At 54.7% G+C, this 15,377-nt stretch overlaps 2 protein-coding genes across 7 annotated transcripts in view; both read right to left on the reverse strand.

The window, feature by feature from the left end:
• CPNE2 (copine 2) overlaps nucleotides 1-12,995 on the reverse strand; it is a 61,103-nt gene extending 48,108 nt beyond the window's left edge. Inside the window, exon 1 of one of the 6 annotated variants that reach the window (XM_075434040.1) lies at nucleotides 12,969-12,995. Coding sequence is in view for 2 of the 6 variants with exons in the window: in XM_075434036.1 (XP_075290151.1) it covers nucleotides 5,587-5,710 (124 nt within the window). In the remaining 4 variants the exon portion in view is untranslated. Of the gene's footprint in view, nucleotides 1-3,665; nucleotides 3,921-5,586; nucleotides 5,817-5,977; nucleotides 6,291-7,000; nucleotides 7,090-12,968 lie in introns of those variants that run through there. The other 5 variants (XM_075434037.1, XM_075434038.1, XM_075434036.1 and 2 more) reach the window with 5 other exon arrangements.
• The window catches only part of NLRC5 (NLR family CARD domain containing 5), a 56,192-nt gene continuing 50,422 nt past the window's right edge, over nucleotides 9,608-15,377 (reverse strand). Inside the window, exons 47-49 of the mRNA XM_075434033.1 lie at nucleotides 14,157-14,240; nucleotides 12,969-13,052; nucleotides 9,608-11,843 (exon numbers count right to left, since the gene is read on the reverse strand). Coding sequence (XP_075290148.1) covers nucleotides 11,762-11,843; nucleotides 12,969-13,052; nucleotides 14,157-14,240 — 250 coding nt within the window. The 3' untranslated portion in view covers nucleotides 9,608-11,761. The remainder of the gene's footprint in view (nucleotides 11,844-12,968; nucleotides 13,053-14,156; nucleotides 14,241-15,377) is intronic.

Genomic DNA, 15,377 nt, shown 5'->3' on the forward strand with positions numbered 1-15,377 from the left:
TTCGGTCAGGCTGATCCCAGCACGGGGCACGCAGGGATGCCGGAATCCCACTCTGACCACGCAGAGAGAGTTTCACCCGGCAGGAGATCCGTCTCCGGAGAGCAACCAGAGGGATAACGGGGACACCAACCGCTAAGCCACAGCCAAGCATTGATAAATCTGGGGTCACAGCTCTGAAGAGAGCAGCACTTCCCACGCAGAAGGACCTGCCCACGGGGATGCTCATTGCCCCTTCCGCAGCCTTGGGTCATGCACCTCCGATCCGCAGACTCAGGAGCCCCACCCAGCTTCTCCAGCTGGATACAGGTGGAAGGATCGCTGCTTCCCAGCCCAGGATGGCTGATGGGTCAAAGAGAAGCCAGAAAACCCCCTGGGGACCTCCCTGCGGTCCCTGTCCCATAGGTTTCCCCCCAGTGCAGCCCTACCTCCAGACACCCCGCCAGGCAGCCAGCCGGCTTGCAAGGAGCTGCGACGCAGCCCGTCCCACCCCCTCCCCTCCCATCCCATCCCAGCCGTGGGTGCTGCTGCCGGCCGGCCCAGGAATGCCCTTCAGAAGCCCAGCCCTGGCTGGGTGCTCAGCCCAGCAGGGGCCAGGCCACGGGATGGGAGCATCCCCTGCCCAACTGCCACTTGCTGGGCATCCCATGGGACACGAGGGGACACCACGACATTGGCATGAAGGTGCCGGAGCATCGGCTTCCCCACTGCCCTGCAGAGTCGGGACACTGACAGCCACCATCACAGCATAATGTATCACACCGTAATAGCAGTGTAATCGCATTAACGGGTCCGGCACATAAGATCCTCAAGGGAAGGTGGATTAGGAGGCATCGTTACCGACGGTTCATCACGCTGGTAGAGCTCGCCTGCTGCTCGTGCAGCACCCACAACGGCACTCAGCACTCACAAAGACCTCGCAGGCTCCGGGTGCTCTGCAGGCACCACGGTCCCAGCCTCGGCGGTGGCACACAGCCATCTCGCCCCAGCCAGGGGCAAATCCCACTGCCGCTTCCCCTCTCCCACAGCCGAGGTCCAACCCAAGGCAGATCACCACCTCTTGGGTTTAGGACCACGAAGAGGGCTGTCAGCAGCCGCAGCTGGGGAAGATGCTCTGAAGCAGCGGGGTGGATGGAAGTAACGACCCCGCCTGCCCAGACCTCCAAGCGCGGGGGTCTCCCTTGTGCTGCCCGCAAAGCGCAGGGCTCACCAACACGTCTGCTGCTCCTCTCATTTTGAAAACATCATCACCTCAAAAGCCCCTCCAAAGCGCTTCCCCTACCCAGTCCAGAGCCAAGGAAGCTGCTGCTGCAGATGTCAAGCACAAACCCACCACCCCCAGCTGCCTCACCGCCATCCCCCTGCGCGGCAAAGCGGCTGCTGGGCTCTGGCACCAGCAAAGAAACCAGCCCGTGACGGTGGACCCACAGGGTTGGAGCCAGACTCCTCCACACAGTCCCACCCTGCCCCACATCCCCTCTCCTACTGCAGCCCTGCTCCCCATATCATCACGCATCCCCCACGACACCCCCGAGGGTCCCCCCGCACCCCCCCGTGGGACCACCCAGACCTGCCACCCTGGCCGCTTGCCCCTTCCAAGCAGAAGCCAGAATTCTGGCTTGGGGAGCTGTCATCCCCCGCGACAAGGGCATGGGGATCGGCCAGAGCCCCCACAGCAGTCCCATACTGGTGCCAGCACCCCTTCGGGCTGGGGGCCGGTCCCCTCGCAACCGCAGGGGCACAGCCCCCAGCCTGGTCCCTGCTGCGGGACCAGAGGACAGGGCCCAGGTCCTCGCAGAGGGGCTCACGCCTGCGGAGACACCAAACCTGGAGATCTCAGTAAGCCATGGACGCGTGAGGAAAACCAAACGCCTTCACGTGCTTCCGGTGTGCCGGGTGCTCGGCATCAGGGGAGCAAAGGGCGGCAGGATTCGTTCTCCAACCCTCTCCGGATGAAGGTCGAAAATGTCATTAAAATGTCCCCAAAGTATCTAAAACCACACACCAGTGAGAAATCACGAGCCCCAAGGGCTCGGGGGAAGGCAGGGCCCCCGCGTTCCTGGCGGCAAAGGTGTTTCTGTAATTTTCCCCAGCAGAAAGCCCAGGGCTCCAGCCTGGCAAAGGAAAGCAGAACTCACTCGTCCGCACCCAGCGGTGACATGGTGAGGGAGGCAGCACTGCTGCGGCCAGGGACTGGAGGAGCCACACAGACCCCGCAAGTCACAGGAGAGCGCTCAGAGAATCAGAAACTGGCAAGAAAAACCACACAAAAACAGTATTACCTCTAAACCCAAGAGAAAATAGCCGGGTTCTGATGGCTGCTGCCTGACAACCGCACCATGGGTGACTCTGCAGGGGGCAGAGCCCAGCCTTGCTGCATGCCCGGTCCTTGCTTGCACGCCCCGCGCCTGCTGCACGCCCTGCGCCTGCTGCATGCCCTGCGCCCGCTGCATGCCCTGCACCCACTGCGTGCCCTCTGCTCGCTGCACGCCCTGCACTCGCAAACCTGTGCATGGTTTCCGGAGCTCTGGGTTTGCTGCTCAGAGATGGAGAAAGGGCAAGCAAGGAGCAGGGCGACATGAGAGCACAGCACTTAAGGACGAGCGGCCATGGCCGAGCCGCCCGGGCCAACCCCACTCTGCTCACCGCTGGCAAGCGCGTGTTTGCCTCAGATACGCCGAGGAGCCTGCACGTTTTCACTCGGCTACAGGCTTCCTCCGGGGGCCAGTTTAGGGAAATCTGTGATTTAGGGCAGAAAACATCGCGATGTCGCTGCGAATCCTGGCGCCCGCATCAAGCCCTTTACCCAACCGCCCTACAAAGCAGAGCCAAGGAAGAGGTCCGCGTGCTGCCCGGTGCCGTGCCGCAGCACACAGCGGCGCTGCCTGCGGGAAGCGGGCAGCTGGGTCCTGCGGGCAGCACCCACCGGAGGCTCTGTCCGAGGGAAGCAAACGCAGACGCGAACCTGGGCGTGCTCTCATGATGAGAGGCGGGGGGGATAGATCTGCTTCAACCACCAGATTCGGAGGAGGAAGCCGGCTGAAATAAAGCCGGACCCCATGACACGTCAAAGCATGGGCAGCCCTGGAAGAGAGGTGGTGGGGTGGCGAGGGATGGGCAGCCGGCGGGGCTTCCTCGCAGGTGCAGCGGGAACCTCCTGCATTTTAATTCTACTGAATGTGTACTGGCTACTTAACTTCTTAAAGGCTTATGTAACTTATTAAAATCAAAAACGCTGGCTTTCTGAATTTCTATCAAATTCCTGTTTCCAGCCAACACAAGAGAGAAGGGAAAAAAAAAAAATCATCACTTAGGGAATGAGAAATATCTCTAACTGCTTTCTAACACAGCTTCGTGCCAAATTTACAAGCGTGCTGCCCAGAAAGGCCGCGCCGGCAGCTCCCAAGGCGGACAAGCGTGCAGGTCCCTCCATCCCACGCATAGTCTCATCCCCAAAGCAGCCAGAGCTTCCAAGCCCTTCCCCTGACAACATAAACAAAATATTAAGTAACAGGTAGTTAGGCGCAAGGCTCATTCGCGGTGGCACGCCGACAGCAAGCCTCACGCAGCGCGGCCGATGCGCCGCGGGCCGGAGCCCACCCGCACCCCGGACGGAGCCCACTCCCGTCGCTGTGATCCAAGCTTTTCCCTGAAGGATCACGTCTTACCAGCCTGCTTCGCGGCGGAGAGGTGCTGCCGCTTGACACGCGAAGCTTCACCCCGAGAGGGAATTGTGTTCCAGCAATACAAAAAACGCGTCAGTTTATAATGAGAATTACGGCTGATGGGTTCTCAACCCCTTCCCAACAGCTTCAGACACCACTCACGGGAATATAAAGCTCAGTTTAAACACCTGCACGGCACTGGACTTGCTATTTAACAGCAAAACTTGGCGTTTCCAGCTCGTCTCCTTTTTAAAATCAGCCTCGCGACGGCTGACATTTCTTCTTAAATCCTGAGCTTCTGGAATCACGTGATGACGGAAAATCCGGGGCTGGGGGGAAGGCGACTATTTTCGACGTGAGCTTTTTCCTGCTGGCTACAGGCAGAAAATCTGACAGCTCCCAAAGCCAAAGCCTCAGCAAAAGTAGCAGGCAAATGGAAAGTGGAGCTGCTGCTGCTGAATACTATGTTTGTTTGTTTTCCTGGTGTTTTAACAACATCGTTACCATCTCCAACCTCACCTGAGTTCCCAGGAATTACTTTTTCCCCTGCTTCTGTGTTCCAAATAAGTAACCTCACAAAGCCAGCTGCCAGGAAACCAAGCCAAGCAGCAAAAAGTGATGACTCAGGTCCCTCAACAGATATTTTACAGAGGTTTAAAAGACAAACTGTGAGATTTCAGGGGGGGAACGCGTTCAGTTCTTTTTTTTCACACCATTTTGTGGTTTTGCATCCTGCCAGGAGCGCCGTTTCTAATGCCTGGCTACTCCGCTGCGCCAGAAAATTCACCTTTTCTTCTCCTTTCCCCTCATCCTGCCTCTGAACACCAGCCAAGGCTCTCACATAAAGAGCACCTTATGAGAGCTGGCAGCCCAGGACAGGAGACTGCAAGCGTTGTTTTTTCATCAATTAACCAGGTATTACGTTCTCGGCACGCCGCTGGCTCCCGGAGAACAAGCCCCGCTTTACGGTGGCGCGAGCAACTCCAGCCAGCTTTGCCCGGCCAGAGGTTTCCGTTGAAGTCAGGGGAAAAGTCTTTCCACCGGGTGTAACAGGAACGAGAGGAGTTGTTCCTCCCAGGCTCCTCACATGCCACACTGAGACTGCTAAAAGATGAACAAAGCCGACGCAATTCCAGTACGCAGCTGGGCAGACTGGTAAATCACAGGATAGCTAGCAACTGCTCCAGCACCGCATAACCCCACTGCTTCGGGGCGAGGGAGCTGGATCGCTGGGAGGGGAGCGGAGACAAGGACTGTGGGGGGCTGCACGGCAGAGACACCCCCCCAGAGCAAAGAGCATCTTCACCCGCAGCTCAGCTCCCAAGGTTGAACCCCACGAGGATTTATTTTCTGCGCCGGAAACCCCGCGCCCCTCGCCTCCAGCACAGACTGGCGAGGCACTGGGCTCCCCGGACCCGCGCAGGTACTGAGAGCAAGCAGGCACACACAGAGAGCACGGTAAGGCACGCCGGGCTCTCGCAGAACCGCTCTGAGACTGCTTATCTACCCACAGCGAGGGCTAGGGGCTGCCTACGCCGCACTTTTGGGGACACCTGGAAGCCTCACCGGGTGCCTTCCCTCCACGTTATCCCAGCCAGGATGCTCCAGAGGCAACAGCAGAGAAACGAAAAACACACGTCACCAGAAAAACGCATGTCCTGGGCTATCACGCAGCTGTAGCCAAAGCAAACGCAGCGTTTCCCCGAGGTCACTCCAGCAAAACATCCTCTGCCGACTCGGTTCCTCAAAACAGATCCTTTCCACATGCCCCGAGCCTTTGTTCCCAGGCTTCCTCCTCCCATGGCTCTGCTCCCTGCCCCCTGACGGGCTACGATCAGATGCGATTTCTGGCCCGTAATACAACATTTTCCAACCCCCCGACAAGCACACTGGTGTCACACGGCGGCGTGAAAGCCCCCAGTACCTGGGCTGGCAGGAGCAGGCTGAGGATGGAGACAGGGGAGCAATCTCAGAACTGAGCGCCCCTGGGCTGTGCTCGCACCAGCCCGATTCCGAATCCAGTTTCTCCAGCAAGGTTCAAAGCGCATCTCCAGGAGGCTTCAAAACCTGGGGCTCGAGGTTCGCGGCGATCCTCCCAGTTCCTTCCTGCAAAGCAGCTCAGGCTCTCGGGGAGTCAGCAGCACGGACCCAGCCCTTTGGAGACATTTCTGCCACTGAAGCTCAGCTCTCAACTCACCTCTACCTCCCATTCCACCCTCCCTGCAGTGACCAGCTCTGCAGGGTGTGTTTGCCCACCGGGTCCTCCAGCCCTGCCGGCTTTAATCCAACCGCTCCCCTAAATTAGGGTTACTCACCCAGAGATCTATTGCATCAGGTCCTCCAGCTGGCAGAGCTGACGGGAAAACACCTCCCTGCCTGCCATCCTCCCAGCACTCGCACGCCGCCGAGCGAAATGCTCCGCTCGCCGCTGTCTCGGAGGATGAGGCATCTTGCCGGGCGCAGAGGAGAGAGGGGCAGCCCATCCGTGAGCGTAAACCCTCTCAGCCCCCCCCCAAACGCATTGCACGAAGGATGTCACCACCAGCCGGAGCAGTATCGGGCTGCAAACACCTCCCGAAGAAGCGCTTCTGCACTTTCCCAGCCTTCAGCTTGCCAGATCCCCCCTGCGACTCGGTGCCGGAGGAGAGGGAGACGCACTTTGTGGCAGCTGCCAAGAAAAATCGCTACCAAACGTCCCCAGCCTTGGGGAGCGAAGCCCCCAGGCCCCAGCGATGGCCTGGGGGTCGCGCATCAGGTTGGCACCTTTAGGAGTGGGTGACAGAGAGCGGGGACGGGTGGGACAACTTCTACATTGTGCATGAACAGAGGGGCCCTGGCTGGGGAAGGGGAGCATAAAGAGATTTGGGGGGGGGGGGGGATCAGTCCAGGGGATGGAGGGTCTGTCTGAGGGGATGGAGGATCTGTCAAAGGGATGGAGGGTCTGTTCTGGGGGATGCAGGGTCTGTCCCAGGGGGATGGAGGGTCAGTCCGGGGAGACGCAAGGTCTGTCCCGGGCGATGGAGGGTCAATCCAGGAGGATGAAGGGTCAGTCCGAGGGGATGCAGGGTCAGTTCAGGGGGATGGAGGGTCTGTCTGAGGGGATGGAGGGTCAGTCCAGGGGATGCAGGGTCAGTTCAGGGGGATGGAGGGTCTGTCTGAGGGGATGGAGGGTCAGTCCAGGGGATGCAGGGCAGCAGAGACACCACAACCCCCCCAGGACGAGCCGGTGGGGACACTACCCTGCAGGTCCCCACCCGGGGGGGGTGACACCAGGGCTACGCTCGCCGGCCAGTGCCCCCCCCCCCCCGTTATCCCCGCACCCCCCCTCCGGTACTCACCGCCGCGGGCCGGGCAGCTCCCGCGGGGCCGTGGGCTCAGCACCTCCCCACGGCCGCCCCCGCCGCCCGCCCCACGCCATCACCGCCCACCCGGGTGGGTGGGCGGTGATGGCGTGGGGCGGGCGGCGGGCGCGGTCATGCCTGGGCTCCCCGCCCCCCCGGGACGAGCATCATGCGTTTCAGATTCAAAAAAATAAGGGGAAAAAAAAAAAAAAAAGGATCCAGCCCAAAACTTGCCAGCTGGCTTCTTCCGCTTCGCTCTTTGCAAAAAAAAAAAAAAAAAAAGCTGTGAAAAAAAAATATTAAAGAAATACAACACGTGGAAAAGGCTGGAACATGGATTTTCCCTGCTATCCCATCAGCCACAATGAAAACCTAACTTTGCCGGATCAACAACCCTCGCTTTTTAAGCAAAAGCGATGATTTTTACACTGCCCAGTTGGCGTGGGTGCTCCCAATGCTGGCATCACCCTCCCGAAACCAGTCTGGGGTCCAGGTCAGGACCCCGTGTCCCACAGCACCCCGCTGACACCGCTTCCCATGGGGAAAAGCTGGTTTAAGACGGAAAACTGGCAGGTCCCAAAGCCACTGGGCTGGCCAATGTCACGCTCCCCGTCACCCCGCTCGAGCCAAGCAGCCGGCATCCTTCCCCGCCCAGCCTGGTTCCACCGGGGTTTGGACCCAGAGCGCCAACAGCAACCTCACCTGACGCTTGACAGACACGTTATCAGGTGTCAGGGGTACTTATATAGATATTTTTGATCTGGAGATAGGGTAATAAGACTGGAAGCCTCCCTCCGAGGCTTCAGATTAGACAGGCCGTCTTTATTTGCACAGAGCCCTTTACTACGGGGTCTGCTGAGGCTTTTAAAGATCACAGGCAAATGAAGCGAGTCCCGTGTTCTCCCCAGCCAGCTTTCCCCTCTCCTGCAGCTTGAGCTGTTAAGAGCAGAAGCGTTTCAAGGCACCGAGCCAGTTTTCGGCATGGATGAGGTCCCCCCCGCTGCCAGCCCGACACCCTGGCAGCAGGGCAGGGGACGCAGGACGGGCTCACAGGTCACAAACGCTCCTGCTCAGAGTAAGCGACGCGACAGGCAACATCCAGCTAAACGCTTTGGGAGCTAAACCCTTCTTTCCGTGTAAACCCGGCCAGAAACCATCACAGGAGGCGATGAGATTGTGCCTGGAAGAGGAATTCAGTGGGAGAAGTGGGGTCTGTGCCGTCCTACCACCACGCCTGCAGTGTAAAATGTCACTCTAGGGGAAAAAGGGGAGAGGCAGCCAGCATTTCTTGAATGCCAATGCGCCTGCTTTCGCCAAAATAATTTTTCCCCCCGTGTTTTCTCTCCTGCCGAGGGTGATGCCTCCAAGCCGCAGCGGGTTCAGTGCTACCTGGAACCGGTTCTGGCAGAGGGGAGACGGGGTGCTGCATTTCCAGCTCCGCGGAACAGCAGCCATGGCATGCAAAAAGCCCGGCCCAGCCTGGCTCCGGCTGCTCCCTAGCACAAAATCCAGGCTCCTCACCGCCCTCCAGCAGCGTGTTTATTTACAGCAGCGTGTTTCTTTCTAAAGATCTGGTCTCAGGGGGCAAAATCCCTTCTGTGTACGAAACCAGTGCTGACTAGCTCAGATATTGTCTTCCGGAGACTGCCAGGCAGCCTGAAACAATAGGGGTGTGCGGAGCGTCCTGATACATTTCCATTTTTGGACCGTGATAAATCTGAAACGTAATAGTAACAGCTCTATAAATGGCCCACGTTAATTATCTATTTGGGAATCGTTTTGCTATTCAGCCATCTCACACAATCCCCAACGGCCTCACATCTCACTGCATACCAGAAGATTTGTTTAACCCCTCAAAACTGGAAAAATCCTCCAGGTTCCCCTCGGAAACTTTCAGACACAACCGCAAGCTGGAACAGGGACGCCAGCAGCGCAATGGAAATGGGGAGCCCGCTGGGGAAGGATGGCCCGAAAGCCCCTGGCATTCGAGGTCAGAAACAAACCAGGGACTGACAGTGTTGTTGTGCTTCCCGTACAACTCAATCCAAACCTCTATTTTTTTAAAAATGCAACCCACGCCCTCAGCAGCCCACACAGAGCCCGCTTTTAGCTGAAACCACAGGACTACAGCGAGCTGCTTCCCGTGCTCGGGCTTTTGCTGACACCTGGTGTTGTGGAAAAGATTCTGTGGCATCCTCCAAGCCCCTTCGCTGGTTTGCGTTGGGACGGCCGCTCGCTCTGACAGACAGGCACCCAGCTGGGAGCTAATTATGGATCTGGGGAAGAACCTGAGAAATGCAGGTGTGTATCTCGATTTCGGCAGCACTCAAACACCTCAGGTTGAGGGAAGTGCCGCAGCGGCGTTTGCAGTACGCCTTGTTACGCTACTGCAAGCCTTGTGATGTAGGCGTACGCTTCCAAACTTCAGGAGTCAGGGGAACTGTAGGGGAGCATCTCAGGGCTCATTTATTTTTAAACGGTGCAAGGGAAAACAATCCAACGGTGTGATCCAGACCCAAGAGGCCTCTCTACAATGGCTGCTCTACCCAAGGCACCCACTTTGGGTCACCACTCAAGACCCAGAAAACAAAACTGACTTCAATGGTCAAGCGCTCACGAAAGCAGCTTTCTTATTTATTCAGTTAAAGCACACTTTTCCCCATCAAAAAAGGTGGAAAAACGAGCAAGGCGGCATGTTCCATACCAGTAAAGGAAGACAATAAATTATCGCAACACCTGAACAAACTCAAACGCAGGAGTGGGCGGCATCGAGGAGGTGACACAACGGAGCTGAACAAAGATCTGTCGGACAGCGATATCGCCTGGATTTCCCCCAGTACATGGGTCTGCGGTAACAGCAAAAGGCTCTGCCGACGGATGCTACTAAAGATGACAAAACGGCCACCACAAAGCGCATTAAGAAGTCCACTCCCAGTACTTCCCTTCTTCATTCAGAGTATAATTCAGCCTCTATTATCTATCATCCATAGTACTTAGTCCTACTGAAATGATGTTTCAAATGCAGGAAAAAATTCATTTTCAGCTCACAGCCTGGACGGAAACCGACTGTTCCTGCAAAATCTGCCCAACCTCTCGCATCTCCAGATGAAGTCCTGGGAGACCAGGGCCCGAGAATAGCCCAGCTGACATAGACACGCTCACCTTGAAGCTGTGAAGAGCGACTGGCACCTGGACACCTTTCAGTACACAGTCACACTGCCTTCCGTGCCAGACCCTTCCTCTCATGCGCACGAGGAAGATTTACATCTGCAAACTAGAACTGAAAATACAGGATGAAAATAAAACCCGCACTTGGTGAAGCTTTTCCTAAATGCCAGTGTTTGAATCTCAGGTACTTGACAACCTCATTAATTATGGCCTGATAAGCAATTTCACTACCTTTTTTTTCTTTGTTGTTGCTTTTAAACCCTTTTCAGAGCACAGTCTCTGCATGATGCGTCCCATCTCTATGCAACAGTGTCACTGTCTCACAGCGCCCAACGCTGATCCCCGGGAACAACCGGCACTAGCTGGGCATATCCTCTGCCCAAAGGTTTGCTGGAGCAGCGTTCCCAGCTCATTCCAAACGCCTGCCCTGCCCAAATCCCTCAGGTCTCCCCAGGCAAACACTCCTGTAAACAAAAACCCATAAATAAATCCACCCCAAGAGTTAAATATTTACAGCACAAACACACAAGGAAAATGTCAGAACACAAGTTAATAAATAACAAGAACGACGTGGCTGCACTCCTGCAACTCAAGCTATCTTTCCACGTGTGCAAGGAGCAGCTGTGGTCCGTCTCCTCCACTGAACATCTTCTCCCTCTGGTTCCCACATGTCCGACACTCCTTGCCCAGCGACACGTCGGTTTTGGGACTCAGGGGAGAGTAGAGGCTTGAAGGATCTACTGTGTGGTCAGCATTTCCAGCTAACTGACCCCTCGCTTCACCTCAAAGAGATCAGTGCACTCAAGTCTTCCAAAAACTCCACAAAGGTCTAGGAAACCCCACGTGAAAACAGTCAGTAGTGCATATCCTCTCACGCAGAACATTTTCTTGCAAATTGTTTTACAGCCTCAGTTCTTTAAAGTTTCTCACTGAAATCCACAGCGATATCAGCCTTTCCACACTATTGCAGCATAAATATTCATCATTTTGGGGCAGTGCTTTGAAATTTCAAAAGTCCTGAAGTTTCTGCTAGGAAACTGAGGCAATTCTGTATGAAAAGGAGCCTGATATGAAGCAAAAGCCCCCACATATTCCCACTTTTTGCCTAAACATCATAGAGGTATTTCACATACAGATACACACAATTTTCAAGCAGACCATTTGAGTGCATTTGTAAATGGGTCAACAGTCCACAGTTTTGTAAATAATTGTGCATCCTCTCCTGGAGGATGTGCATTCCTTTACTGGAACACCCTGCAGGTGGTGTAATCTTGATTAAAGATAATGAAATACTGGCTTTCTGAATGCCTGAGCAGACGCTTCTCGTTCTCTTGAGGAGAGTTCCAGTGTTTTTACACCAAGAACACTGCCTTCTCAGCAGTGATTCTCTACAGTCTTTTGCTTTTCTGTACAATAAAAGCTCACAAGCAACACCAGTAAGTGTTCACACTTGGTTCAGTGCAACGAAGGAAGACCTAATAGTTACAGTGTTCAATGACAGGAACTTTGATTTCCTGGGCTCGTCAGCGCAATTTTTGAGGGCAGTGGGAAACGGAGAGCAATTCGTAGTCAGGCAAGGGCTGCTCTTTGCTAGTAGAAGGAGAAACAGAGTCTTGGGTCTTGGCTTGTCAAATTCTCGGCGAGGCCCTTGGGCACTGGATTGTCCCACAGCCTACAACGACAGCAAGTGTGTTACTGTAGGGCTGACCATGGTGAGCAAAAAGGTGGCTTGTCAAAGACAGTGGAAGAGGCAGGTCGGGGTTTTCATCAAAGCAGGTCCAGCAGTGAGATCCAAGTGAGGTACGGCCATATCTCAGCAGCACGGCAGTCACCCAGCAGCTGCCTACCCGCTGAGATGAACTGATCTACCTAGCTTGGGGGAGACATTTAGGCTTTGAAAAGTCCTCAGTCCACTAGGATCTCAGGAAGGGGAGGAAGAACTGAGTTACACACAAGCAGCCTGATTTACGCGAGCCACCCTTCTTCATCTTCCTCACTCAGTGGAGTCTACCCAAAAGTTTCCCATACCAGGCCTCTACCTCATGAAGCTGAGTGCCCTGAGGAGTCAGTGGGACTGTGTGCTGTGCCCACCAATCTGAGCAAGAACACAGGGCCCCAGGCTACAGGCGGGACGAGAAACACTCCTCAGCGATTGCTCTCGCACTGTTCTCACTACTGGGGAAGGCAGAGTCTGTTCTGGGCCAAAGAGACAGCTCAGGTACGAGCAGACACTTGGCTGTGGGACCTGCGTTACCAGCAAAGTATCAGAGTTGTTCTCAGAAGAGTGGTTTTTCAAATAAGCGAAGGATGAGTGGGTGTCTCCTACAAGAGGTTTCTAGTGGGATTTGATGCACAGGGTTTGGAGACGCAATGACAAAGAGGGGAAAAAATCAGGTGCCCAAGCATCTGCAAGCTATGGATCCCAGGACAGAGTGAGACAGGGCAGAAATGTATCTCAGAAGTCAAACCAGATGTAATGGGAGAAAGCAAACTTACAGGAAAAAATGCGACAAACTTCCTGATGGGGATATTACACAACTGGGTCTTCATTTTTATCTCATTTAATGCCAGTAAGCTTTTCAGTCCCTTTTTCCCAGGACTTTCTGAGGGGGTGGAGCTGGCCTAGAAAACCCTCAGCTTACTTGGCTTGTGTCTGCCTCCCCTGCAATATCCTATTCCACGCCAGCTAACCCGGGGCAGCAGGCCGGCATAGGTCATGTCTGGCCCAAGACTGGCCACCCCGACTTCCCCTTGCTGTGCCGATACCCAGCCACAGAGCTCTGCGATACCTGCTTACCTTATGAACTGAATTTCTGGGCACTTGGCAAGTTCCTCTGCTAGCTTTGTGGCCCCATAGGTGCCAATGCGATTCTTCTCCAGGCTGTTTTAGAAATAAAAAAGTGAATTTTAAAATCAAAACCAAATCAAGAGTGGAAGACAGATGAATAATCACCGGCTCCTTCTCCCAGCACAGAAGACCTGCACTCTTGCACAAGCACAGGGATGCCATACAACTTAATGAGCCTCGCCTTTGACACCGTGGCCCTATTTCTGCAAGAAGTGTGCGTGCACTGCTCCCTGTGACCTCCTTCTAGCAACAGGACTCGTAAGCAGACCTCTTGCCCTTGAAGCACTCTAACAGATCCCACTGTGAGCTTGGTGCCAAAAAATGCTAGCAACAACTCCTCCTGCCTCAGACCCAACCTTCCTGCTTGTACCTGTAAGACAGCCAGGCTCTACTATGGAGTTTCCCTGTCCAAGACAAACAAAACTCAGTTCCTGACCCTACGACCTACAGACTAATATTTTCCTACAGCTGAGAGATGGAAGACACGTACCATGTCTTTCAGAGAGCCAGGGGGAGGAAGGCTCCATGAACAGCTCTTGAGCAGAAGATGACGGCCTGTCCCATGGAACAGCGCTGGGCTGTGATGCCACCGGGCCAGCACACGAGCCGGTGACATCGACCCCAGCAGCTGGTTGCACTGCAGCTCCAGCGCAGGAGCCGCACCTGAGTTTCTGTGAGCTCCTACGGCCCAACACCCACCATTTGGCTGTTCCATCCTGGGGACGGATTGCTTGCCTTGCTGCAGGCTTTTACAAAGGAAGGCTCCCATCTAGACCATCCCAGACACCGAAGAGAAGTAAAAGCTTGCAGGAAGCAGCTCACCTGAGGTCATTACGTGACATTAGTCATGTCCTAGAAATACCAGTTTGTCTTCCCTGACTCAGGAGGCTTTCACAGACCAGCTTCTGCTCAGATACCTAAGCTGCAAACACCTTAAAAACGCCTCTCTGCGCTGTGTATCACGCAAGCAGGGCTGGCCCTCAGTGCATGCAGCAAGAACGCTAAGCAAGAATTTGAACTGCAAAAGCCTGTCTGTTGTTCCTAACATCCACCCCCTTTTTGGAAGTGCGGTGGCTGAAGGCTCAACAACAGCAAAGCAAGTCTTCTTCCTGAAGTTGCTCTCAGGGCTGTACTCACTCTAACATCTTCAGCTTTTCCATCCCTGGGAGAGCACTGGCCAACTCTCGGGCTCCTCCATCACGAAGGGTGTTCCAAGACAGTCTAAAACAGACAAGAAATCCCAACTGTAAGTCAATAAACACAAGGGGAACAACAGCAGTGCTGTGATACAACCCCCTCACAGACTAGCCTGTTCACAAGAGCTTATCGCCCTCTTATGGTGGGTAGACGTTCCACTGCTTTACAAGCTTAATTTTGAGGAGCTTCCTCAGATATTTCCATGCATGGTAAGGCACCAGGGAGTGTCACCACAGAGTGTGAGGACTGCGGTCCTGCAGGCCCAGGGAATGAGATGTGAAAGACAGAAATGACTGCTGAGCACACAGCTTTACCCCAGGGTAACTCCTCCTTCTGCTGATGGTATTAAACTATTGCAGCAGCTGAGGTGCCTTGCAGACCTGCTCTTAAGCTGCCTTTTGACACTGAGCTTTTTCACAGGGTAGCTTGAAGGGCTCTTGAAAGGCTGGATTTTTTACTTTCTGATGTGTTAGCACGTGAGAAAAATCTTCAGATCCTTTCTTTGCTGCTGGCTGAACAGCCCAGCCATTTCTCTCTCACCTGGAAGACAGAAACCTAGCACATCACCAGTCAGTGCTTCGCTCAGCTGAATGACCCTGGGGCCACCCCACAGAGCTACTCCTCTGCCCAAGTCTGGGAAACTCCAGAATTTCTGTATGGCATGCAGGAGCCAAAAAAAGAAAGGCAGGACGGGATCCAGCTCAAGAACTGGGGCCTTCCACCAAACAAGATCACAGTCTGATCTGGGATTTCATCGGTGTCAGCATATTTCTGCCCTGACGCAAATTTCGCAATGACAGAATGTGCCTCCACTGACAAGACTGGGCCTCTCCTAACACTATGATTAAAAGAGAATTTGCCTATCTATTAGTATTGCAGGAATAGTTACTCCCCACACAGTTGACTAGTCTTAGTGCCACACTGCAAGTGACAGACTATGCACTGAGTATTGCTCTACACTTCCCATTCCTCCATCGGGTTATGTGGTGGTAGCATCAGAAGTCACCTCTCCTGGGTCTTGCAATAAAATCCTGGCTTTGACCTCATGCCCCGAGTCCTAAGCTATGTGTAATCTCCACACAAATACCTTCTGGAGGAGGGAGAGGAAGGCCTGGGTGGGCTTACGAGCCATGCGCCATTTTACCCAACCCATTCACAAGT

Source organism: Opisthocomus hoazin, chromosome 12, assembly GCF_030867145.1.
Source record: "Opisthocomus hoazin isolate bOpiHoa1 chromosome 12, bOpiHoa1.hap1, whole genome shotgun sequence".
Lineage (NCBI taxonomy): Eukaryota > Metazoa > Chordata > Aves > Opisthocomiformes > Opisthocomidae > Opisthocomus > Opisthocomus hoazin.